This window comes from Panthera pardus, unplaced genomic scaffold (genome assembly GCF_024362965.1).
Source record: "Panthera pardus isolate Hobbes unplaced genomic scaffold, ASM2436296v1 HiC_scaffold_16, whole genome shotgun sequence".
In the NCBI taxonomy this organism is placed as follows: Eukaryota; Metazoa; Chordata; class Mammalia; order Carnivora; family Felidae; genus Panthera; species Panthera pardus.
In genome coordinates this window covers 70,148,183-70,175,607 of record NW_026526721.1, presented here as the reverse complement: position 1 = coordinate 70,175,607, position 27,425 = coordinate 70,148,183, and the positions used below count along the sequence as shown (strand labels likewise).

The window sequence follows — 27,425 nt, the reverse complement described above, 5'->3', positions numbered from 1 at the left end:
ACACATTCAGAACCACTCTCGGCTTCGCTGGCAACATGCACTGAGAGAAGTTGTGCTGTGCAGTTTGCTGAGTTGGCCCTCACGATCTGAGAGCAGATGGTGGTGCTCAGAGGTGGCATAGCCAGTGCTGCAAGGGACAGCTTTAAATGACCTTTATGTGATCTTCTTGAGTATTGTGAGACTGCAGGGGTGTAGGGTCATGAGATTCTACAAGCTGCATGGGCAGGTTAAGAAGCAGAATGAGCAAGAGAGAATCAAAGAGACAAGTGGTGGTTCTCCCTTGGTCTGTCTGTGTAACATTGTTCATGTCACTTACCCTTCCTGAGCCTTGATGTTTTATCTGTAAGGAGATAATAAAAGTTCTTTCGGAATTGCTGTCAATATCAAGTCATTTGAGATGATTTGTAAACTATAAAGCACTAAACATTTCCTAGTTCATATTTTAGAAGTGGCACAAAGGGGAGCTAGAGCAGAATTGGACAAGTGTTGGAAGCTTCATTTCTTATAAAGCAGAGCATGTGATAAATTCCTGACTTGATGACAATATCCTCTTTCAAAAAATTGGGAGGTATGAGTGGGTTTGTCTGGATTTTATTGACCGGCAAGGAAAAGCTAGTTAGGTGGGTGGAAGAGATTCCATTTTCAGAGACCCTGGAAGGGATGCAACATTTTTGAGAATGATGTATATTGCAGTGAATTTTTAAAAGTCAGTAAGCTTGCAGGGGGGAAAAAGAGGCAAAAATATCCTACAAAAGTAAGAACATATTGAACTACTCCATTCCAAGCTATTGGTTAATCAGGAACAAGAACCTGACTGCCCATGAGGCAAAAAGCCAACAGTAAGGTTGGAATTTTGCAGCCAGCTTCACCAGGCAGGAGGAAGGGACACAGGTCTGTGTGGTGGGCCTGGCCTGCTCATTCACCTTTTTCTCTTAAATTTATTTTTCACCATTTCTCTCCAGTTATTGCTATCTCCTTTGTTTTCCTCCTTAGTGACTATATGGTGTTTGCCATACTGAGTATACACCAAACGGGAACAGCTGCTTGATGGTATGTGATGTTTGGCCTTTCATGCAAGTTAGATTTATTTACCTTAAGTGTTTTTAGTAATATTTCAGAAAAATTCAAAATTAATTGCTCATCAGGAAAAGATTCTTGGTGGTGTTTTATTCACAGTATAGAACAGTGCCTTACCCATAAGCAGGAATGAATGAATGAAGAGTTTTAAATGTGGTAAAAGGCACAAACAGTGAAGGTATTAGAAATGATGGTGGTGCCTTTTTTTTTTTTTTTTAATGTTTATTTTTGAGAGAGAGTGGGAGCAGGGGAGGGGCAGAGAGAGGGGGAGACACAGAATCTGGAACAGGCTCCAGGCTCTGATCTGTCAGCACAGAGCCTGACACGGGGCTCGAACTCATGGACTGCGAGATCATGACCTGAGCTGAAGTCGGATGATTAACCGACTGAGCCACCCAGGCACCCCTGATGGTGGAGTTTTTATGGTACTAAGATGATGCTGTGATCAAGGAGCCTGAGAATACTGGATGTCTATGCTCAGCCACAAACTTCTAAACAAGATTCCCACTGGAGACACATGTGAGCATCAGTGGCTAGTGAGAAACATGGCATCTGATGTGTTAGACCTGTTTCCCAAACCCTAGTGTAGAAATGGGCCAGAAGATGTGGCCAGGACTACATGTCTCTAGGGCCATTTACTTCCCCCTAGGCTCCTTACTACTCTCTGGCTGCAGAGAAATGAGAGCTTCTCTATATATGACAAGTGAAGAACAGGAGGCTAGGATTCCATAAATGAACAAACGGTCCCAGCACTTTCCCCTGCTCAGTAGCATGGGAATAAAAGGAAGAAGCCAACAAACAAAGGCCATGTCCACATGTGAGGACATGCTTACTGCTGGGTGTGACTCAGTAAATATTCTATGATCAGATCAATCAGATTGACAACTCATGGTAGGCAGGTCTTGTGACTTTCTCAAATCCCTTTGAACCCTTCATCCCTTTATCATAACCACAGGCCAAGCCACCTTCAAGTCTTGCTTGGGCTCCTACAAGTTTCTACCCATTATCTCTTGATGACCTCCAGTCCTTTCTACAGGTAACAACCATGCAAAAAACCTTCAGAAGCTTCTCGGTTGCTATTTAATAAACACTAAGCACCTTGCGTTGGCCCTGGTGACCGCCACTGCCTACAGCCCCAGCCTTCCCCACAGTGAGTTCATCCTCTGCTCTCCCACTTCCAAATTGCTCTCAGATTCTCACACTCGGTCATGCCCCTTCTGCCACAAAGACTGTTTTCTCTACACTCTACCTATTAACTCCCCACCCTGATTTCAGCCCCAGCATCACTTCCACGGAAGAGCTTATCCTGATCTCCGTTAGGTCATAACTACCCTCCCCCTCTGCACGTCCCCACCCAACCACAGACTCCTTGCCCTCCATACAGTTGCTTTCAGCATAGATGGCTATTTGTCATGATCTGATTAGTGTGAGAATCTGATTTCCTGCCTGGGATCATGTCCCTCATCGTGTGCCAGTGTTGGGCTCAGTGCTTGGGGAGGAACAGATACCTGGTGAATATGGTTGAAAGAGAGCAGCCAGGCCCTGTGAGTCACATCTGAGGGTGCAAAGTGCTCGTGGGTGCAACAGAAGAAGCACTGCCTGGGAGTTTGAGGCCCTGTGGATAGCAGCAGTGGGACCACGAAACTGCCCCTGTGAGTTTCAAAATGAGAGGAAAGATGGTGTATTTGGAAAACAACAGCGGAGCTGGATTTCAGTCCTCATCAAAATTCTGGAATGTTCATAACAACTCTGTCACGTAGGCTTGGCAGGCTTTATCATTAACTCCGTGTTGTAAATGAGAAATGAAGTGGCTCAGACACATCAAAGAGCATGGTGGAAAGAAAGAACTGGGACCCAAATGCAGGTCTGACTTCTCTCATCTGTCCATGGGTCTTCCATATCGGGTATTTAAGCAAGTGCTGAAAGCTAATTGCGTTGTTGTCACGGTCCATTAAGGCTGCCACTGTCATTCATGAACTGGACCCGGTTCATTAGGCTTCTCTCTGCATCTCCTGTGTTCTCTGGTCCCAATAGGTCCTGGCTCAAACTAGATGCCACGTGGCTGCTAGAGGGAGAATGACTTCCTCCTGTCAGAGGGCAAACTCCCAGAATCAACAAACAGTATAGATCCTGGAGGAGAAACAGGATCTCAACAGGAGCTGGAGACACCTGACAGCAGGGAAGTGGCAGCCCCTCCCTCTCCACTCAGCCCTACCCCAGATAGGCAAGGCAAAACTCTTCTTCCTGGGGTCTTGCCCCCACCTCTCTGGGAACTAGGAGATCTCAGCCTGTGTGAGGGGTTTGTATTTATGTCCGGTTTGCAGCTCTCGAGTCGCCCCTTCCAACTCCCAGTAATGCCTGCCGGCCCTTCAAACAAATGTCCTTCTTGCCTCTGAGACTTCTGGAAACACATCTCAACCTTTTTCTGTCTTATCTCTTCACCTGGATTAGAGAGGCCGTTTTGTGTACAGGAGAGAGCCTAATACTGGAACCAGATGTATGTTCAAATCCTAACTCCACCCTCAAAGCCAGCAAACTTTTCTGAATGTGTACAGAAGTCTTGTGATTTTTTTTTTTTTAATAGGCATGTCCCAGGGAGGTGTATCACAATGACCAGCTACAAAGAGAGAGATGGATAGTAAATTACTTGTGCTCCCTGAGTAATATATTTCACAACTTCTCTTTGTCATTGAAAGTTATAACTGGAGTAAGACACCACTGTGGATAGGGTATATTCTATCCCTTAAGTATTTTAAGAGAGAGGCAAAAACTGCCCCAAAAATTACTGAGCTAGAAATTCCATGGGTTTCAACCTTGACTGCATCTTAGAATCACCTGAAAAATTAAGAGAAAATACTGATGCCCAGACTCCACCCCAGACCTGGGTAAAACCACCCCCAGGTGACTGTAAAGTCCAGCCTAGGGAGAGGACCAGCTGACCCACCTCTTGTGACCCTTCTGACTCTGGTTCCAGCGCCTAGGCTGTGAGGTAATTTTGTATATATACATATTTACATCATGATTTAATGTTTTCAACCTGTTTTTACATTTCTGTTTTGGTTGAATGTCTCCAAACTCTGATCTTTCCTCAGAGTTCAGACTTTATGACCAATGAGGTCATTTCTCAAGACATGGTTTCTTCTGCCTTCACACAGAGGGCAATTCTTAGCAACAATCACTGGAAGGGAAAGAGGTGAAGGAGCTTTCGTCAGCGGCTAAGTGGGTGGGGGTAAGGCCCACAGAACAACAGCTTCAATGTTACAAACTTCAACTTGAGCTGGAGTTGTTACTGAATGGAAAACAAGTGAGTTTAAAAACAATATTATGACTTTTTTTATTTAACAGGGCTGCAATATTAGTAAGTCCAAACAATGAAATGAATAAAAATCCCCCCCCCCTTTTTTTTTTTACCTTGGCTGGATGCATTATGTATTCACTATCTATTGCTGAATAACAAAGTACCCCCACAACTTTGTGGCTTAAAACAGCAACAATTTATTGTGTCTCGTGGTTTCTGTGGTGGAGAATTCACACAGCACAGTCAGGACAGCTTGTCCTTACTATAATGTCTGAGGCCTCAGCTGGAAGAACTTAAAGCTGGGGACTGGAATCATTTGAAGGCTTATCTCACATGTCTGGCAGTCGATGCTGGCTATAGGTGGGAACACCCACTTGTATCCTCCGCATGTGGCCCAGGCTTCCTCACAACATGGTGGCTGAATTCCAAGCACAAGTGATCTGAGAGCAAGGAAGCCAGATGGACTGCCTACTGCTTTTATATTCTATCCTAGGAAGTCAAGCAGTGTCATTTCTTCCATTCCTACCGTTGGTTAAGGCACTCACAAAGGTCTGTTCAGGCTCAAGCATAGGGAACATAGACCCATCTCTTTTTGAAGGAACATTAATGTCATATTGCAAGAAGACCATAAGAGATGGGATACGTTAGTGTAACCATCTTCAGAAAATACAATCTGCCCCACATTGTCTTCTAATTTTCTTATTTAGTTTTTAGACTCCAAAAGTAATGTGCTGATCATAAAAAAAAAACAAACCATTAAAAATCCAGAATTTGTACACCAGAGTAGATTTCCTCTCCCACTATCTCAATCCCACTCCTTAGAGATAATCACTATTAACAGATTGATGTGTTTTTCCATACAAACTACATATATGTATACATTGCATTATAAAAAATAATTACACATTATTCTGCAACTTGGTGTTTTTACTTATTATGTGATGAACAGAGTTCCATGTTAGTACATATAAAAACACCTAATTCTTTCCAGTACTGGTTGCCAGAGCATGGCTGTACCATAACTTATTTAATAATCTTCTGTTAATGGATATTTTGCTTCTAATTTTTTTTTAACTATTACGGATTAATGATGCAGTTAACATCCTTATACTAGGTTAGATAGGGTAGTATGTTAAAAATGGAATTGTTCTATTCAAAGGATATACAAGGGTAGTGTTTTTAAATATAGCAAATGTGGGTTTTTTAAAAAAATATATCATTGTTATAAGATAAATCTACATTAAGCAAGATGGGTAGGTTTCTCTTGCTTTAACATAAGGAAAATAAACAAACATTTGTTCTTGGGTTTGAAGATGTTTATAAGCTTTGAAGAGAACTTCTCATTTAGAAAGTAATGAGTAACAAAAAAGGTGGTTATGAACAGCAGTGTGGATTTCCTTTTCTAATGTTTTTAGCTCAGGCTGAAATGGAAGTGAATGTGTATTGTTCAAAATTCACACAGACACTTAGAGGGAGGCTCATCAGAAAATGATAGCAAACAGGAAACCAACCTTTTATTTTTAAGGCAAAAAATAAAAGTGTCATGTGTGACCCCAAATTGAATAATAAAAATGAGTCTACTGGCCATGTAGATGTAGTATACGGATATACAGTCAATTCCAATAAAACGACAGTGTTATCCTGCCCACCTATCTATCCATTGTTTACAGACGGCTAATGTGTAATTTATTCTGGGAGTCTTTCCTCTTGCAGAGATGGGTAATTAAAAACTTCTTTGCTGGGAATGAAGTTTCACCACACGCTACAACATGAATGAACCTTGAGGACATGCTAACTGAAATAAGCCAGACACAGAAGGGCAAATATTGTCTGATTCTGCTTATGTGAAATACCTTGAAGAAGCAAATTCATAGAGACAAAAAGTAGATTAGAGGTGACCATGGGCTGAGGAAGGGGGAGATGGAGAATTATTGCTTAATGGGTGCAGAGTTTCTGTTTGGGGTGATGAAAAAAGAGCAGTGATGGTTGCACAGCATAGTGAATATAATTAATGCCACTGAATTGTACATTTAAAAATGATCAAAATGGCACACTTTATGCTATGTATCTTTCCATACCAAAAAAGCCTTTACTGGAGCAGGAGATGTTGGGACTCTTGTCGGTGTTCCCATGGTTTTGCCTTCCCTTTTGTTTTTAAAAGAACAACCTCTATTTTTAGGGATTTTCACACAAAGGCTCATGTGGGCGTGGGAAGTACTCCCAGCTGCCCTCCTGTTTTCAGAAGCCCACATGGAAGCCTAGCAAGTTATTTAAGGATTAGGAAATATGCCAGATTGGAAATGGAGATAATTTAATCCTCTGTATGTTAATTCAGTACCCCCCCCCCCCGCCCCCTCCCCTGCAAGCTGGAGTCCTGGAAATCTTATTTCACTCCCTGGGGAAGTCGGTTCTCAGTCTTGCTGAAGGTGGTGAAGGGCAAAAGAGTTGCACTTTCTTCGAGTTGAGGGTCAGCTGGTGGTGTAGCCAGCCGCACGGGGGGACCTCTGGAGCGCAGTCTCCTCTCCTGCCCAGAGGCTTCTGCACCCGCCCAGGGGGGCACGGGGCCAGTGTGGGAGTTGTGGGCCCTCGGGCTCCCCGCCCTTTCTCACTCTGGTGTGCAAGGTTGGACAATTTCTCAGAACTGCAGTGAGTAGGATCGCGCCGCGTCCTATTTCCCAGGGCTGGCCACCTCAGCTGGTGGCACTGAATTGGCCGAGGGCTGCAGCGGCAGTGGCTGGTCCGGTCACGTCTGAGAGCTAGCGGAGTCCCCACTTCCCCTCCCGGTAACTCGGCCGGGGCTCCAGATTCCCGTCCCCTCCTCCCAGGCCTGGCAGCTCTGTCGCGTAGAGCGGAGCCCTCCTGGGAGGCGCTAGGTGTGCGGGCCCCACCCTTGGGGTGGGGAAATCTCAGCAGCCCCTCCCTCTCCACCTGGCACCGAGGTTCCCGAATGAAGGCGTGGCTGGGGTGGCCGAGCCCGGACGAGACCCGCCTCTCCAGCTGGACAGGGGGACCCGCGCAGAGCACACCTGGTCAGCCACGTGGCGGGGGCTAGGGGAGCGGGGACAAGGCGGGCCCCGCGCTAGAGCTCGCTGATCCTGCGGCAGGTGAGGGTGGATGGGGCTGGTGGGTGGGGAGTGCACAGAGTGGTCTTGGGGACGACTCCTCTCCCTGGAGGAGCTCTGTCCGGTAGTAAGGGAACCCGGCGTTGCCACCTGCTCAGGTAATCCCCGCCCCGCCCCCGCGTCACGGGGCGCGCGTGTGCACCTGAGCGTTTGCACGCGGACACTCGGACGCGCGCGTGCCTGCCCCGCGCCCAGAAGAGGAATGGTGGGTTCTCCCCAGGATCGAGAGGCGAGTGTGGGCTGCTCCATCTGGGATTCGCAGAAGTGGGGATGCTGACTGAGACGCGCGGGAGCCAGGGCTGCGGACCCGGAGCGGCTCTCCGGAAACCTGGGGGTCCTTTTCCGCACACCGAGGGCCCGAGCGGCGGGGGTCAAGCCAGGCCCAGCGCGCCTCGCTCCAGACTCGCCTGGCTGTGCGTTGGCAGCGGGGCCGAGAGCCGCGGGGACCTTTCTGGGGTCTCCCTCACACCCAGCTCATCTCCGCAGCCCGCCAAAACCTCGCAGTCTCCCGGCCCCCAGCTCCCAGCTCTTTTCTTGGAATACTCTTTCCCTTCTCGCCTTCTCTGGCTGCTGTCATTGATCGTGTTCTTCTCACATGACAAACTCTGCCCCCATACCCCCCTCTCATTCTCCCTTTTCTCCTTCCAAAATGTCATGAGCCCTGTCTCTGTCCCATCCCCGTGCTAGGGAAAGGGGGCGAACAGGCAGGGCGCAAAGTCCCTGCTCCAGGGAAAGCTGGTTCTGGTACCAAGGGGAAGACTGCCCGTCTGAAGAGAACCAAGCTCTTATAATGATGCTCAGTCCTCTTTTGCTTACCTGCTGTCTCCACTCCCCTACCCTTTCTGGCCCTGCTCCAGAGGGGACCTTCAAAGAACCACCTAAACTCCTCTGTCTCCCTCCGCCCATGGACCAATCTGTATTCACTCACTACCTGCAACCAGTTCTAGGGAGCCAGTTCTGCCTTTGCTGTGGACAGAGGGGTTCACAAGGATGAGAGGGGAGTGTCAGACTGTGTCCTCTGGGGCTGGGTAAACTGGCAGCTGGCTCTGACCCCCATACTGAAGGAGCTCAGGGAAGAAAGCTCTGGGGGCAAGTGTGGCTCCAGGACAGCAAGGTGTGAGCACAGGGAGGTTCTGAAAGATGTGTGGAATAGATTTGGGTACCAAAGAGAGGAAAGGGGTGTTTCCAGATGAGAACAAGGTCCCTTCCTTGGTCAGGGCTGTGTGTGGTGTATGAAGAAAGGATGGATCCTATGGATGGAGGGAAGAAGAGCCAGCCTGACCAAAGATGGTGTTTACCTTCCAGAGGGGTCTCCCCACCCAGACCACCAGGACCCCATTTCCAGGAGAACAGCCCAGATGTCTCAAGTGCAGGAACTCTTCCATGAGGCAGCCCAACAGGTAGGCTTGTGCCTTGCGGGGGTCTGAGATCCAACAAGGGGCACCCAGACAAGAAGCTGAATGGAAACTTTATGGTAGACTATTTTAAAAGTAATTATCTCAGAAGTTTATTTTGGTATTCTCGCTTAATCAAGAAAATATTAAGCCAACTCTTAATCATCTGTGTGCAGAAAATCTTCTTTGGTATTATTTGTAATGGGTTTTGAATCCTGAGCATTCCTTCTTGCCCCATGGAGGTTTTCCATGAACAGAGTGAGGACTTAGATAATATGAACTCCTTTTACTTTTGAATCAAACCCGTGCAAGGAGGTAAATTTATTTCTGAAAAACTCATATATGCTGAAGCCAAATGGATTTCTGGATTTCCTGATGTCTGCAGGTCTTTTTTTTTTTTTTTTTCTTTCCCTGTTGATCATTAGTTGTAGTAAATATTCAACATAGCTATGGAACTGAAGGAGTTCTCTGCAGAAATACAGTTAATTCCTTTAAAAAATAAAAAGCCATGCTTAGGTGTTAATCAGGAAACTACCTGCAGTGGTCTTGCTATTTAATGATCACTCAACCTTGAAGTTTTCACCATCCCTTGGATTTCTCTCATGCTTTGTAGAGAAGGGCAGGAGGGGTTCTGGCATTATAATGGGGTGCGGGGAATAAGCCTGCCATGAAGGGAGAGGATCAACTCAAGCCCTCAAACAATAGCAAGAGAGCAGGCTCCAGAACCTGGGGGTCTTGAGACAAAGGGCAGATGAGGCAGGAGGTGTTGTAAGTTGGTGGGGGAATCCAAACTGGCCAGTTACCCCCTCTTCAGGTTCATGGGTACATGTGAAAAATGCAGCATGGTGGCTGACAGATGGTGAGTACTCAGCACAGGGTACTGCTCCTCTCCCCCTGGCAGGTCCAGGGCTGTACCCCACACCCTTGTACTTAGCTCCTGACATTCAACTCTGCCAGTTTTCATGCTGCTGAGAAGTGAGAGACTGGAGACTCGGCAGAATGCCTGCCCAGAGCTGTTCTTTCCTGGATGGAAAGGCCTGTGGCCATGCTCTTAGTGTGGCCGAGGACCATTAGAGAGACCTTGATTTGTCAGGGGTCTTCACATTTATTTAGCTTGACCAGCTTCTCATGTGTTTTCTTTAGCTATGTAAGACTATACGTGAGTGTTAACACACTTCACATGTATTAGTGGACCACTTCTGAAATAATGGCTGCCATGTTGGGCATGAGAAAGATGCCTACACGAAAAATATGAGGCTCTTGTCCACAGGGATTCCAAAAAAAGAGACAAGATATTCTTGATTCATCTTTGTGAGAAGGATCTGTTGAAGCTCACCTGTACCCCTCTCTCCCCTGTTAAAAACCTTCAGTGGCTCCATGTGTCTGCTACTCAGAGCTCAAACTCCTTAGCTTAGGTCCTGCACAGGCTGATCCTGATGGAGTTTCAAGCCTGGTCCCTTGAATCTTCTTTGTGCCCCACATGCCAGCCAAAAGTCACCATTCCCCAGGCTCTGTGCTTGTGTCTTTCCCCTTTGGTGGTCTTTGCTGATACTTCTCTCTTAACTGACTTGTCACTGGAACCCTCCAAGTACCTGAGGCAGTGCCTGGCATTTAAGTGGATGATGAATGTTAGTTGGTTGAGCAAATAAACAAGCAGTAGATGCCCACAATGCAAATTAAATTGTCATAAGTGCACCAAGAGAGAGTTCTTTTTATTTTTATTTACTTATTTCTAATATTTTAATGTTTATTTATTTTTTGGGAGAGAGAGAAAGAGAGAGAAAGGGAGAGAGAGGGAGAGGGGGAGGGGACAGAGAGAGAGGGAGACACAGAATCTGAAGCAGGCTCCAGGCCCTGAACTCTCAGCACCAAGCCTGATGCGGGGCTTGAACTCACAAACCACGAGATCATAACCTGAGCCGAAGTCGGATGCTCAACCAACTGAGCCACCCAGGTGCCCCAAAAGAGTTGCTTTTAAAAATGTGGTAGATACAAAGGGCTTTGTATTCCCTCTCTCCATCTCCCTCTCCCTCAATCTTCAAATATTGAGGGACTGGACAGTGTTCAGTGTCAAGGCCTTTGGTGTTCACTTGATGCTTGAAATTCATCCTTTTTCTCTGTCTCCGTTGCACTGTCTTGTCCTGAGCACCATTTCTGAATTGGATTATTCATACTCTCCTAACCTCTTTCTCCACATTGCTCCTTTCTACAGCAGAAATCTATACATTCGACTGCTTTGCTAAAAGCCTTTCAATGGCTTCTTACTGCTTTCAGAATTCAGCTCAAACTCTTGGCCCCCAAAGCCTTCCATGATCTGACTCTGCTCCCCTGCTCCAGGCACATGCTCTATCACTGCACTTACCGTGTAGCATTGAAACAAGCTGTTCCTTTCCTATCTCCCTTATGGTTGTGAACCCCTGATTCATTGTTGCATCCTCAATACCTGTCATTAGTGTTTAGCATATAGAAAATGTTCAGTTAGTGCTGGTTCTACTTAACTGAACTGAGCTCACTAGAGATTGAGGGAGCTGCCATCTGCATTAGGTGTCGAAGTATTGGTGGCAGTAGAACATATATGGTGAAGCCAGGTAACACATCCCAGGCTGAACAGGTAGGAAAATGATACTACCGATTGGTGGGTGCTTATTACGTAATGAACATTTCATATGCATTACTTAATTTAATCTTCATAACACATTCTGGAAGAAATATGATTATTTTGGTTTGACAGATGAGAAAAACAGAGGCACTTAGAACCCAAGCGTGCTTATTGCCAAGGCCTTTCTTCTCTTTGTCTCTTGCCCTAGCGGTGAAACAGAGCCACTCAGATGGCAAACCAGAGGCCTGTGTGGAGAGCAGGTAGCCGGTTGGGTAGCTAACATGTGAAGCTGAACTCTGGGAGTGGCTGGCCCTCCAAGTTTCCTATGAACCTTTTTCTACCTTCACTCCAGCCTTGGTAGTCAGGAATTCTGCTAGGAGCTTTGGAGTTTGAAGGACGGAGGAATAAGAAGGCAGCACCCTGTGCCAAATCCTTCAGTTCAGATCTGCTCTTCTCTTGGTCACTGTGACTAGAAAGTAGCCCTTAGGATATTTGGCCACAGTGGTGATGCTTGTGAGTTAGGTGGAGAGGTGAATTAATGGACTCTTAGTTTCGTTTTAATTATCTCAAGACCAGGTGGTGTGTGTGTGCGTGTGTGTGCGTGTGTGTGTGTGTTGGTCAGTAGTAAGTGGACCAGCTGGGACCTGAGGCTGTAGATCAGGTTAATAGTATGGCGGTCAAGCATACATGGGCTGCCTGGATTCAAGTACTGACTAATACTTTGTGATTTGTGACCTTGGACAAGTTACTTAGCTAAGTCTCTGTTTCCTCACCTATAAAATGGCTACAATAAAGAGAGTTACAAAGATTAAAAGAGATAATTCATGTAAATATTTAGTGTAGTGCTTGGTTCAATAGTGAGCAGCCAGTGAATGTTGGCTAATAATAAAACTAGGGTGAGGAGTATGTATTTGTTCCAGAATGTACATAATGTACAGAATGATAATAAGTAATCAGAAGGTTCAGTTGGGGAATTAATGCAGAACTCAGCACAGCAAAGACTTGAATCCCAAATCCAGAATTATTTCAGTGGCTGAAACCAGAATGTGGGGCATTGTCCAGGATAGCAGGCTGGGTGGGCTGGGTGAGCTGAGGAAGATGGGACACTTTCTAGACCCAGATGGTTGTGGAGTGGCTTGAGATTGTGTGTGAGTATGTGTGTATGTGTGCATGTTTGGGAACCTACTGAATCTCTGGCAGGTACAGGTCTTGTTCTGGCAACCTCTGTCCTCAGGTGCTTCACTAACATGACTTGAACCTGAGAAGCTGGGTTCCAAATTCTGACTTTGTCACTGGTTGTGCTGGACCTTTGGGCAAGTTATTCAGGGCTCCAACTCTGCTTCCACAACTGTGAGATGGGGTGGGAGTACCTGATTTTCAAGGCTTTTATGCCATATGTGGAAAGATCTGGCCCAGAGCCCGTCACATGGTGAGCACTAAATACAGTGTGTGTTCAGTGACTGGATGAAGCAGATTTCACACTGAAACCCAGTAGAGTACACTGTTTGTGAAACATGGGCCTGGGAAGTTAAGGAACAGCTGGAGCCAGAGGGAGGAGAATGGAAGGCTAAAAACCATATATTCCATGCTTGTCTCTGCCAGTCCCTGGACAGAGAGGACTGTGGTGGACATGATATGTCAGGAAGATTAAGCTGGCAGGAGAAAGCAGGTGGCCTGAGACAGGGAGAGATAGCAAATAGACATGCTCAGTGAGATCTGAAGTCCAGCAGGATCAAAAGCTTTTAGCATGGGGAATAGTGAGAATATTGAGCTCAGCTTACCGTGGATTTATTGAGTGCATATTATTGCCAGGATCTCCAGTAATAGCTATTGCTGGAGATGTTAAAACTGAAATCCCTTAACTGCTATGGAATAAGGAATGCCTCCAATGAATCTGAGGTTCTTGTCTTCCTTCTCCCAGGGTTAGATGGTCTCCAGAGAAACTTAAAGGGGACCTGTGTTACGCTATGGGATGCAAACAAGTCACCAAACGCTGCAGATTAGCTAGTATGAGTGACTTGTGTTCTTTCCTCCCCATCTAGCTTTCTTCCAAGAGATATGGCTCCTGTAGGAATAGTCTATGAGGACCCTTCTTTAGGAAATCTGGTTGCTAAAGTCTGGCTGACCTGAGCTTATCACCCTGGAAAAGAGCCTGATGAAGACCCAGGAAGTAGGTGCCCTGGTAGAGCCATGGCATCTGGCCTATGTGTAGGAGGAGGTGTTTCCAGGTTGACTTCCGGGGGGTGAGCCGTGTCTGACCCTGAACATGCCCCACCCAGCATTGCCTGACTTCCTTGCCCTCCCTTTCCTTTCTCTGTCCTCTCATCCTGTGCTCTCTCCCTGTTTTCTCTGCCTCAAGTCAGTGGCGTACCCAGGTTAGCTTAGGATGGTAAGGGTAAAAAAGAGAGTGTGGTCATATTGTGGGACACTGGAGAGCAATGAGGTAGCACTAACAAGAGAGGCAGATAGAAGCAAACATTTTAAGAGGCAGAGGGGTTCTCAGAGACCGCTGGCCCAGTCCCCTTCCTCAGCATGTCAAGAAACAAGGCCAAAGGTGTTGAATGACTTGTCAGAAGACATGTGCAACAAGTGGCAGAGATAGGCTAGAACCACAAGTGCTAACCCGTACCACAGCTCTGGATTTAGCGTAATGCATCCTGTCTTTAGGTTATAGTATAATTTTGAGCATTGGTGTCAGGCTTCATTGCAAAAGCTTTGCTTTGGTTTTCTGTGCCCCCATCAGCCAGTGTACAGTGAAGAACTGGCTTGTGTTTTTGCCATGTGTTTATCAGGCCTGTTTTGGAATCTTTAAAACACCAATATTCGGAGTGAGCCTTGGGAGCCACATGTGAGGTTCTAGGGTATTGCTTTGTTAGTATGTAGAGAAATGAATATAACTAAGGAGAAAGGAAAAGGGAACTTAAGACAAAACTGCTCTGTTCGCCCCTCCTTTTACGGATAAAGAAACTGAGGCCCTAAATAGTTGGGCAGAAGAGAAGGGCTCACATCAGGGGTCTCGGGGGTCCTTGGAGCCATGACCCCTCTTGCCTTCCCAGTTTTTGTAGAGCATGAAGCTTGTCTGATTTTAGACATTGTCTTAAGATACAAATCACAAATACAAAATTAGGTATAATCTTTGGAAGGGACTCCATGCACATGAAGCCTTGAAGCTTCAGCTGGTAGCTTCACTGCCAAGCCACCAAAGGTACCCGGACAGAATGAACTTTTGGAGATGGCAGAAGAAAAGAGGCTCACAGTCCTGGAATCTGGGAGAGAAGAAGGGACAGAACTGGTTCTCAGTGTTGAGTCTGAGGCTTTCATGTGGGCACTGTCACCCTTCCTGCTCTCACCTCTTTGTTGCTCTCTCTTTCCATTTTATAGCCCTTGTTTGCTACTTAGCCTAGAAGGTCAACCCCCAAAATGACATCTGAGCCAAAAATGCTGCATATTTGTACAAAGGGGAATGGAGACATTTTATGAATGACGGTTCCCTAGAGACTGTGATGGAAGTGATTCTTCACTGAAATGAATTAAGTACAATCCTGTCTCATTTATACCCACAGAATCTTCATTTATGGAGGGGATTGAGTGATGACATGAAGAGGTCAATAACATTGAAATTTTGCTATTTTCATTTCCCAAAAGAATGAGGTGAGGATCCCATGCCATGCATGGCCACAGGGGAAGCATCAGGCTCTGGCTAGGAGGCAGAAGCAGGAGCTAGGGGAGAGCCTGGACCACAGCCTTTTCCATGGGAAAATCAGGGCAAGGCAGTTTAGGATTGGCTAGTTGGAATACTTCTGGTGGGCTTTGGGCTATGGGGTGTTCTCTAGTTGCCTAGTGCCTGGCCCTGGGGTGGGTTAGGCCAGGGGAAATATTCACTTGTTGTATGAAGGTTAGATAAAAAGGGGTGATTTGGGAGACAGACTCAGAGTTGGTTGGTTTGCATAGGAAAGGCATGCTCCTGGCCAGCCCTCTCCTATCTCTAAGAATTGGTCAGCCCTGGGAGGGTCAATCTTTCCTCGGTCAGCAAGATTTTTAAGATGTTATAATGTCATAAGATATAGGAAAGGAAAAAGATGATTCCTACATTCTGCCTAGCTGTGAATGGACAGACTAGGAGACTTTATAACTTCTTACTGCCTTAGGGTACATTTTATTCATGGCCAGATATGTAAAAAACACAGTCCTTGTCATCTTTTAATAGGCTGGGGCTTGTAAGGAGAATCCTACTAACTCTGAAATACTATTCTTGTAATTTGAGTAAGGTGCCACTAGGTGGTGCTTACTCCCTGGTGTGGCCTGATTGAACATTGTGACTTCCTATGGGGTGGATATTTTTCCATTAATTTTATCCTTTCTCTAACCAAAATATATCTCTTCAGGATAACAGTTGAAACACCAGATACTTCTACATTCACAGAACAGTATTAAATAATTGTAGTAAGATTTAAGGAAATATACATACCCGAGTATAATTCAATATCTCTTTTTGCTCCTCAATCATTACCGAGTGTACAATTGAAACTAATTCTTAATTTTTTTCTTTCTGAGTTTTAATACCTAATCAAAGGACTATGGTGATTATGGATTTAATACCTAATCAAAGGACTATGGTGGTATGCTTTAGAATAGTTTGACAAAATTCTTCAGAGGTGGCACCTATATAGGCTCTGATGCATTTCCAAGAAAATAATGCTTGGCATTTCTATTTCTCAGGAGAAAGGTCCTATTTTCATTTCTTTTGTTCTTATTTTGGTGTGTGCATGTTTTTTTTCTTTACAGGCATAAAGAGAAAAATATAGTGGTGTAAAAACCCCTGGTCTGTGTAAAAAAACCTGTGATGTTCTTTACTAAACAGTCCCTGTCAGCAGTTACAGGACTTAGGTGCTTTCTGATAAACCGGAGGCACTGGTGGCCTTAGCAACCCTCACTCTGGAAAAAATAGTTATGTCTGGTGCAGGTGATAAATTTGCTCTAATGTGAATCCCAGTGTCTGTAAAATTTAACCTAAAACAGAAAGGCATGTCTCATTTTGAGTAAGCTTCACTTTTTATTTTAGGCAGTTACAGTAAAGAACAACACATAGCAAAACCACATTATAATTTCTCTTAAAAGATACACAGATTTTAAGAACAGACATCAATTTTACAAAAGACTTCACTTTAAGTATCCTGTCCATCTGACACATTTAAAATGTGACTCAGAGGCACCTTGGTGGCTGGATTCGTTGTCTGATTCTTGATTTTGGCTCAGGTCATGATCCCAGGGTCATGGGATTGAGTCCTGTGTCGGGTTCCATGCTGACAGCATGGAGCCTGCTCTGGATTCTCTCTCTGCCCCTCCCCTGCTCTCTCTCAAAATAATTAAATAAACATTACAAAAATATGAATAAATAAATAAAATGTGATTCAAACCACAGGTATCTTTTGGTGCTGCAAAAAATGAGGTTGAGTTAAAACCAGGATTACTGGGGAACCTGGGTGGCTCAGTGGTTAAGGGTCCAATTCTTGATTTTGGCTCAGGTCATGAGCTCACTGTTCATGAGATGGAGCCCCATCTGGGGCTCTGTACTGACAGTGTGGAACCTGCCTGGGATTCTCTCTCTCTCTCCCTCTCTCTCTGCCCCTCGCCCGCTCGCTCACACACATGTGCATGTGTGCGCTTTCTCTCTCTTTCAAAAATAAATAAACATAAATAAAGTATAGGAAATTTACCTGGGTGGCTCAGTCAGTTAAGCACCCAACTGGCTCAGGTCATAATCCTGTGGTTGGTGAGTTTGAGCCCTGCGTCAGGCTCTGTGCTGACAGCTCAGAGCCTGGAGCCTGCTTCAGATTCTGGGTCTCCCTCTCTCTCTGCCCTCCCTTGCTCTCTCTCTCTCTCAAAAATAAATAAACATTAAAAAATTTTTTTTAAATATCAGAAATTTAACTAAATCCCCATGAACTAACAGATTAGACTATAGAAGGCCAATTATGAGATTTCTTTCTTTCACTCTTCTCCCTACATTTTCTCTATCCATCTATATCTCAGTTCCCTAAACAGCCTTAATATCCAGTCAAGTGTAAGTAAAGAACTATGTATGACACTTTCCGCAAAGGAGATTTACTGTTGTTTAAGAACAACAAGGGGTGCCTGGGTGGCTCAGTTGGTTAAGTGTCTGACTCTTCATTTCTGCTCAAGTCATGATCTCACAGTTTGTGAGATTGAGTCCTGTGCTGGGCTCTGTGCTGACAGTGAGGAACCTGCTGGGGATTCTCTCTCTCTCTCTTTGTACTTGTGCACACACACTCTCTCTCAAAATAAATAAGTAAACGTTTTTTAAAAAGTACTGCATGCATGTAATAAAAAAACAATTCAAACAATAGAGAATGATATAAAAAGTTAAGTCTTCTGCCCTTCTTCCTTCACCCACACTTTCCAGAGACATCCACTGCTTATGCTTATGGTTTCTCATTTTTATTTTCCATGGTGGTTATCATTGTACCTTTAAGTAATATATTTATGCCTTCATTTCTTGACCAAGTTATCAGTTTATTAAAAAATTTCTTTAATGTTTATTTTTGAGAAAGAGACAGAGCATGAGTGGGAGAGTGGTAGAGAGAGAAGGAGACACAGAATCTGAAGCAGGCTCCAGGTTCTGAGCTGTCAGCACAGAGCCTGATGCGGGGCTCAAACTCATGAGCCATGAGATCATGACCTGAGCCAAAGTCAGACACTTAACCGACTGAGCCACCCACGTGCCCCAAGTTATCAATTTATGAATCATTTACTTATTGCTTCCTGATCTAACAAAAAGAAGGCATTGGAACATTTATTCTTCCATCCCTTTACCCCATTTCCTTTCTAATTTTTTTATTAGTTGGATTATTATTTTTACATTGTCAAGGTTTATAAAATTTATATATTTCTTCCTGTAATTATAATGAACATTTCCACATTTGTTGTAGTTGTTTATAAAAATTTTAAACCTAGAAATGGCATTTACGGGCAACTGGGTGGCTCAGTTGGTTAAGTGCCCGACTTCAGCTCAAGTCATGATTTCACATTTCGTGAGTTTGTCCCCCCTCCCCCACCCTTGCCCGTGGGACTCACTGCTGTCAGTGCAGACCCAGCCTCTGTTTCCCCCTCTTTGCCCCTTCCCGGCTTGTGCACGCTCTCTCTCTCTCTCTCTCTCTCTCTCTCTCTCTCTATGTGTCTCTCTCAAAAATAAGTAAACATTAAAAAAATTTAGGATGGCATTTACAATGGTGAGGGGTGTGTGTATGTTTAACTGGATAACCAAGTGATATTCTTGGACTCATGGAGAAGAAAACATGATATTAAGTTATTAAAGCTTTGCTGCCTCTGAGCAACAGGGTCTTCATTTCTTTCAAGTTTCCTTTCATTCTCCTGGCCCTGTGTGGCTACAGCTGTTTCTTATATAGTATGTCACTCTGTTTTGTAATTCTCTTTTCTTCTGGGGGACGGTAATTTTTTTCACGTAGGGATCAGTGGTACTAATTACTCTTTCCTTGTCTAAGTATAGAACTGTGGGAGGCCAAATTGTTTGCATGTATTTCAAAAACATTTTACAACAGATTGAACGCAGAAGTAGATATGAGAATCCAGCTGTGTTGTGTCAGACCAGACATTAAGATGATAGGCAAAATGTATAACAAGGCCTCTTTTCATTAAACTTTTTTGTTTTGGAAAGTAGTTATTTTTCATGAGAATAGGTAATTTATTTTAACAGATAGTGAGCTTATTATTACTGTTATATTGAAATGATTAATAAATATTTAAAAATATCTTCCTGTAAGTTTCTAATATGGTAAATGTTGATAGATATAACACACCTAAACAAAAAGCTCTCTCTGGAGTCCTTGATAATTTTTAAGAATGTAAAGGGGCCTTGAGACCAAAAAGTTTGAGAACGGCTGTTCTAGGGATTAAGTGTACAAATCAAACTTTTCACGGTTTATTTAGAGTTAAGACTGTACCACGTCAATGTAAAATGCAGGAACTTGGCAAGCACCTAGGCCCTTTACCAACCCTGTCTTCAATGTTGTAAGTGCCATACACATGTTACTTCCATACACACGACAAAGGCTCCAAGATAAAGTCATGGCCAGTGATTGCCCTGTCTGTGTCCACGCCCAGGGATGGCCGGCTCTGCACTTGGAGCTTCTCAGGTGCTTTGGAAGGCAGCCTTTCTCTCAGCTGCCCTGCTTCTCCTTCTTTTGCTTCTTCTTACCCCTCTAAGCCCATCTGTAGAATTTCCTCAAATGTCTAATCTGCTGCTGGCACTTGTTTCTTTTCCCCTTCTAGTTATAAGTATACTTTTACACTTAAAAAAAAACACAACACATCTTTTCTGTCATTTTCATGGTAATTTGGAAGGCACAGCAGTGCTTTATCTGCCATTTTGAAAGAGGTGTCTAATGTTACTTTCTAAAGCACATTTATTCATTCATTCATTCATTCATTCAGCTAACTCACATGTAGTAAAAATCTGTTTCATGTTGGGCACAGGAATACACAAGCTATTTTTTTTTTTATAAGTGTCTGGGCTCCTTGTATAAATATAGCTTTTGTTGAACTTACTATTTATTTATTTTTAAACTTTAACATTTTGATAAAATTTCATAGTCATAGAAAGTTGCAGTAGCACAAAGAATGCTCATATACTCTTGACTCAGATTTCACCAGTTGTTAACATTTTGTCCTTTTGCTTTATCATTAGTATGCCCTCTGTTTCTATTCCATTTATGTATATATATATACACATATATATATGTCTACATATTCTAATATATATTATATTCTATATTTTTCCCTAAACCATTTGCGAGTAATTTGTATACACCATGTACCTCTATCCATGAATTCTTCAGTGTGTGTTTCCTAAGAACAAGAATTTTCTTTTGCCTAACCACAGTATATTTATCAAGATCAGGAAATGTAATATTGGTAATCCTATTATCTAATCCATCATTCCACATTCCAGCATTCCAGTTTTGCCAGTTATCCCCCTAATATCCTATAACATTTCTTCCCTGGCCCAGAGTCCAGTCCAGGATTACACATTGCACATAGTTGCCACGTCTCTACCTTTTTTTAAAATAATTTTTTTATTAAGTTTATTTATTTTGAGAGAAGGTGAGGAGGGGCAGAAAGAGTGGGAGAGAGAGAGAATCCCAAGCAGGCTCCACACTGTCAGTGCAGAGACTGATGTGGGGCTCAAACTCACAAACTGCGATGGGGCTCAAACTCACAAACTGAGATCATGACCTGAGCCCAAATCAAGAGCCGAATGCTCAACCAACTGAGCTACCCAGGCACCCCATACTATTCTTTAATCTAGAACTGTTACTTAGACTTTCTTGGTCTTTCATGACCTTGACATTTTTTGAAGAACACAAGTCAGTTATTTTGTGGAACATCTCTCACTTTGAGACATGACCCCTCACAATAGGATATAGGTTTTGTATTTTTGGCAGGAATGCTCTAGAGTGATAGTTGTGTTCCTCTCTAAGATGTACAGGACTTCTGTTCGTCTCATTTTTGGTGATGTTCACTTTGGTTATTTATTTAAAGTGGTGTCTGCTAAGTTAATCCACTCTAAAGTTACTGATTTTCCTTTTGTAATTAATAAACAATTTGTTGGGGATACTTTGAGACTGTGGAAATATCCTGTTCCTCATTAGTCTTTCACCCACTGGCATCGGTATCCATGGATGATTCTTTTTTTTTTTTTTTTTTAAAGTTTATTTATTTATTTCGGGAGAGAGAGAGCATGCACATGCGTGCATGAGTGGGAGAGGGGCAGAGAGTGGGAGAGAGAGAGAATCCCAAGCAGGCTCTGTGCTGTCAACATAGAGCTGGAAGCGGGGCTTGATCTCACAAACCGTGAGATCATGACCGGAGCTGAAATCAAGAGTTGGACACTTAACTGACTGAGCCACCCAGGCACCCCAGTCATGGATGATTCTTGACAGAATCAGTTGTCACTGTCATGATTACAAAATGGTGACATTTCTAATGCCATCACTCCTTCTACAGATGCCAATCAGTCTTCTACTGTAATGAAGGACTTTCCCTTCTTCCTCATATTTTAATTTATTCATTTATTTACATCTGCATGGACTCAGATTCTTATTTTATTACATAAATATTCTCCTGCTGTTATTATTTTGATGCTCAAATTATTCCCGAGTTGGCCAGTTCCCTTCAGGCTAGTTCCTATGTCCTTATAACATATCCTTTTCTTTTTCATCGCTTTCTTGCTTTCTGGCACAAAATATTCCAGGCTCATTTTGTACTTTCTCTTCCCTAGCCTTGAATCAACCATTTCTCCAAAGAGTCTTGGTTACTTAAAGCAAGGAATAGGGGGCATCTGAGGGGCTCAGTCAGTTGAGCATTCGACTTTGGCTCAGGTCATGATGTCGTGGTTTGTGAGTTTGAGCCCCACATTGGGCTTGCTCTGTCAATGCAGCGCCCAATTAGGATCCTCTGTCACCTTCCCTCCACCCCTCCCTGACTTGTGCTCTCTCAAAAATAAATAAATATTTTTTTAAAAAATAAAAAAATTTAAAAATTAAAAAAAAAGAAAGTGAGGAATGGTATTTAAAGACCAAGATCTGGGTGCTAGGCATGTGCATTGCTACTGGGGTGTTTCTGCTTATAGAGCCTTCAGGTGGACAGAGAGAAGGCATACATGCACACACACACACACACATCCAGCTCTACATTTTTCTATCTATATTAAAAACCACAAGTTCAAACTGATACTTCTCATTCCAGTCCATCACCCAGGGTTCATTCTTCTGTTCATTCCTCTTTCTTTTGTTGTAATTCCCTTCTTCAACCGTGAGAAACTTAACTCCCATATATATTTACTTATTTGCTTAACCCTACAATTCATAGAAAGTAGATTCAGAATCGAATCTAGTTGTCAAAAACAACCTTTATATCTAGAATTTAATATTTGTACTTATTTTTGCCTTTAGACTGAGAGCACATAGTCAAAGAACCAGTTATTCTGGTGAGTTTCTTTCCCACCTTCAGCGTGGTTACGTTCCTTGCCTGAAATACAGTCAGGCTAACTTATTTCTCTACGTTCTAATTTTTCTCTCATCCTTATTGATTTGATTTGATTTGATTTTGAGTATGTAAAACATTAACGTGATTCCAAATGTCAGAACTACTCATCACATAACAATTCTTAAATAGGTATAATATCTGTTGATCCACTGATGTCCTCAAGAATAAACCTTTTGCAGTTGATATTTAGCTGGTTTGCCTATTACTGAGGGAAGGCGTTAGGACCCATGTTGCTCTGTGATGTTAAACTCAAGTAGACTTTCTAGTGGCAGCCTGAGTCCTGCAAGAAAGCTCTGCCCTTTTGCCAAGGAGGCTGGGAAGGGCAAGGGAAGCTCCTGTTAAGTGGCCATGGCATTGCTGCTGTGGGCTCCTGCCATTTGTGGGATGGTATCAGGTGTCCCAGGCACTGTGCCTTTGGGCTCTGAGTTCAGCGGGCAGAAGTGGCTATTCTGGGGAAGAATCTGCCGTGTGGTTCTAGGAGGCAGAACCATCAGCATCAGTGTTTTCATGGCATAGGAGGGTCTTGCTCCTCCTGGGGCTGTGCAGTTGTGGGACCAGGTTGTGCCTTTGGAGATTATCAGCCTTGGACAAGGATTAGGATGCACAGCACGGAAAAACCACAGATCAAGCTTGTAGAAACTACTGTATAATAGACTCTGGCTTTCAAACTAGTTCTGTGGCAGAGGAGACCCACATTACCACGAAGATCTCGCGTTTCTAGCAATGCTTAAATCAATATTGACCAAGGGTGCTGCCCAGATTCGAATCCAGGGAAATCAGACTTTGACCACTCCATGTGGATCCTGACCTCCTCTGCTGCAGAACCATTTCCATTTCTAGCATCGGTTGGGCTGACAGAACACTCACTGGGTGTCCATTCTAGAACTAGTGCAGTACAGAAAGGGGCTAATTTTTCCAATGCTGGTCCTGGGCGTGGGTTCGGAAGGCAGCTTTCAGGGCTGAGCTACAGAGCGAGGATTTACCCGAAACATGAGGACAAGTTAGGTGGGGAAAATAGAAAATACATGGTCAGTAAGACCTCTTTTCTAACTCTTCTTCCTGACTTCCCTGAGGTGACCTTCACCCACATTTAAAATTGTCTGTCGTGCCTCATGCTTGCAAAAGCTGTCACAATTATCATCACATCTGAACTGCACAGAACCCCTACAAAGCAAGTATGTGGCTGTCTGCATCTCAAACAGGTACCACAGGTGGGCCCCGGCCCCTGGAGCCCCTGCCCAGCTCCTGCACATGGCGGTGCCTGTTCCGAGCCGTAGGAGGGGGCCTGCGTCTTCACATTTCAGCAGCAGCTTGGCATATTTTCTGATGTGTAATTAATAAATAATTAGCTTTCTGAAAGCAAACTTCTGGCTCATGTGTGTATATTCCAGGCACAATCAGTCTCTGTGGGGAAGGGACAGGCTGTGTCTTGCTCTGACCCTCTCCCGACCTGAGTGGGCAGAAGTAGTTTCTCACCTGGTTTCTTTTCCTCCAGCTGCCATTAGAGAGAAAAGGTACCATCTCACATGTCATGTGTGTTCCTTAAGGCCTGGCAGGTGGTCTGCTGGCGGTGGCTGCAAAAGTCTCCTGGGCGTGAGCACATATCATTGCCTACCACAGAACTTTTCTCTCTCACTCCTCTCAGTTTACTGGGTGCAGGAAGCTGAGTGTTTCCTTCTCTGGGCACATTTCATGTACAATTTTCCTGCCTTTCTAGATACCCTGCTCAAGTGTAGAGATTCTCTAGTCACAGGAGAAAGACTTCTATCTCTGAACTACAGTACCCAGCACACAGGCATGGTGTTTCCAGTGTGGGGTGCAGGCCCCTGGGCTCTGAGGACAAACCCTGGCTTCTTTCTAGTCCTGGGAGCTGGGGAAGGAAAACCCTTGCAACAAGCATGAAGGTAGATGTGCCCCCTGGAATCTGCCAAACTTGTTCTAGCAGGCTGAGGGTCCTCAGGACAGAGAGAAACTGATCTTTGAGCTTGGGTGGCTTTTTTTTTTTTAAGTTTATTTATTTTTTAGAGAGAGAGAGATTGAGGGATGGACAGAGAGAGAGGAGAGAGAGAGAATCCCAAGCAGGCTCCCTGCTGTCAGTGCAGAGCCCGACATGGGGTTTGCATTCACAAACTGTGAGATCATGACATGAGCCAAAGTCATGAGTTGGATGCTTAACCAACTGAGCCACCCAGGTGCCCCTTAAGCATGCTTATGGTGCCCATTCTGAGGGGTTTTGTTTCTCACTCTTTTTTGTCTTATTTCTTAGTGTCCACCTCTGCTTCCCAGTAGGCTCCATATCAGATACTGCCACTTCCCTTCCTCACAGCCTGTTATGTCATGGAATGTGGAATGAGACTTATATTATTCTGGAATTGATGCCTGGGGCCAAGATCTGAGGACGATGAGGTTCTAGGAGAGTTATCAATAGCTGGGACCAGACCTCTCCCCTGGATAGTTCCCCGAGATAGCTTAGAACTGGAGCTGCTCAAAAGTGAGCCAGGCAGCCCTGGCTGTCATGATGCACCTTGGCCCAGCCTGGTCATAGCATCTGGCTTTCTCAGGTGATGGTTGGGATTTAGGCTGTCACCTGTGTCACTCACAGTGGGAAGAAATGGGGAAGACTGTTGTCTTCCTGCAGAGACCTGTAAAGACTGAGTGGAATTCCCAGTGTGTTCTTTTCACCTGTTTCCAGGGGGACATTGGCAGCATAGTGGTTGAACACTTCTCTACAGCTCTGAACGATGTCAGTAGCCCCCAGGGATTGAGCCCCTTGAGCCAGAGTGAAGATGTGATTCTGAGGAGTGATAGTGACCTGCCTCCAAATCAGTGGCATTTCTCTTCTCAGTAGACAAAGCCATAGACAGAGTATCTTTTGCATATGGTACCACCAACTGCAGCTTGAATGGGCCTGGTCCTGGCTGTGGATTGGTATCCAGTGTCCTGGGCAGGGAGCCCCTCCGTTCAGTCTGGTGAGCTGTGACATTTCCACTCCCTAACCAGGCCCAGCTTGCCGGAGCCTGGCTAATCTCACACCTTCTCCACTGGGCACATGGTGCCAGAGCCCCAGCCTGATGAATACAATGAGCCCTTCCTAAGTCTCTTCTAGGAAGCCAGATACCTAGCTAGCCCATCCTCAAGAATCTGCAGTGTGGGCGGATTGCAGCTCTGCCCAGATTGGTAGAAGACAGGATTGCTTTTCAGTCTGCCTCCCAGCTCAGCTCTGTAAGGAAATCTATTTCCCCCCTGAGCATGGACCTGCCTGTGCCAGTCTTGCAAGTGAAAAAAAAAAAAAAAAGCCAGTCTACAGAGAGAACAAATCTGTTCTTCTATTGAACTTCAGTTTGTAGAGGAGAATACTTTTTTTCTAAACCTGCTCATGATTCTCTACTGTGACTCTGGAGGGTCTAGAGACTGTCCTTTTCTCTTTCCTCCATGAAAGAGGACTGTGTGAGGAGCAAGTTTCTGTTTCCCTTCCTTAGCACCTATGTCCCCTGGAAGGGGTTTTCAAACTAAGTGAATCCTCAGCATCTGAAATGGTTAAAAGAGAGGTTCAGGGATGGGGACCATAGAGGCCCACCTGCTTGCTCGTTTCACCCACCCTGCACCCACTGCCCTCCCACTTAGAACTCACTCCTCGTAACCCTCTACCCCACAGGGTCTTGCAAACTGAGACTGACCGCGTCGTGTCCTATGGGGTTGTATCATTTTGCCAACTGAATGGAGACACCAGGAACAGCCTGAAGCTTTCTAGCCTTACCCAGACGGTGGTCAACGTCACTCCTGCCTCTACCAAAACCAAAATGAAAGTGGGGTGGGCAAGACCCCTTGAGACAGGGTTGAGACTGGGCATTCCTTGCATCCTCCAAGTCTGGAAGGAAGCTGAAAGTCTCAGAAGGCCCTCACAAACCAAATGCTTACACTTGGAAATTTTGATTCTTTGGTTCTAAAAAAGTGATTCCAAATGGAATTGCTGACAAATCTGAGGTCAAACTTATTGAAAGTTAGTTAGTTAGCAAACTGCCCCATCTTAAGCTGAGCCTGCAGTAAGTTCTGAGATGCATGGGTTTCTGTCTGCCCTCACTCTGAGGATGAGGCCTGTGGCATCTGACACCCTACAGGTGTTCATCTGGACCTTGGCAACACCTCACAGCCTTCCACAGGGGCCCAGCTGGCTTCTGCAAACAACATGACCTTTCCTTTAGCTATCTAACTGTTAGTGACATCTGGGAACTCTTGGCTAATTTTTTGGCACACAGCTGTTGGGGCCACCCATGTGGATCCCCACAGCATCTTAGACAAATTGGACATGAAAGACAAGACTTGGTCCATGACATGGCAGCAGGACCTCCCTGCAAATGGTTCCAGATAAAATGAGAAATTTCTCCAAGTCATTCATCTCCCCGCTCTGGTAGACAGCCTTGTGTCCGGTGTGAGCACGGCGCTTAGCCCAGGGCCACCGCAGAAGCCCCCGCTGTTGTTGTTCCCCACTGTACCACCCAACTTGCTCTGGCATAGTAGCTCAGAAGGTGAATAATAAAACTACTTTTCTGGATTTTTTAAATTTTTAAAATTTATTTTATTTTATATTTTTAAATGTTTATTTTTGAGAAAGAGAGACAGAGTGTGAGTGGGGCAGGGGCAGAGAGAGAGGGAGACACAGAATCTGAAGCAGGCTCCAGGTTCTGAGCTGTCAGCACGAAGCCCGATGCAGGGCTCAAACCTACAAACCGCGAGAATGTGACCTGAGCCGAAGTTGGATGCTTTAGCCACCCAGGTGCCCCTGGATGGTTTTGAAAAAGGTAGCTCAGAACTGGTCCAACTGTCACCTACCATCACCCCAGCTGTTCTCC

At 44.7% G+C, this 27,425-nt stretch overlaps 1 protein-coding gene across 4 annotated transcripts in view; it reads left to right on the top strand.

The window, feature by feature from the left end:
• Positions 1-7,194: 7,194 nt before the first annotated feature.
• The window catches only part of SLC12A8 (solute carrier family 12 member 8), a 136,243-nt gene continuing 116,012 nt past the window's right edge, over positions 7,195-27,425 (top strand). For 2 of the 4 annotated variants that reach the window (XM_019448651.2, XM_019448647.2), the window contains exons 1-2: positions 7,197-7,479; positions 8,803-8,897. In XM_019448651.2, coding sequence (XP_019304196.2) covers positions 8,856-8,897 — 42 coding nt within the window. In that variant the 5' untranslated portion in view covers positions 7,197-7,479; positions 8,803-8,855. Of the gene's footprint in view, positions 7,480-8,802; positions 8,898-27,425 lie in introns of all 4 variants that reach the window. The other 2 variants (XM_019448649.2, XM_019448648.2) reach the window with 2 other exon arrangements.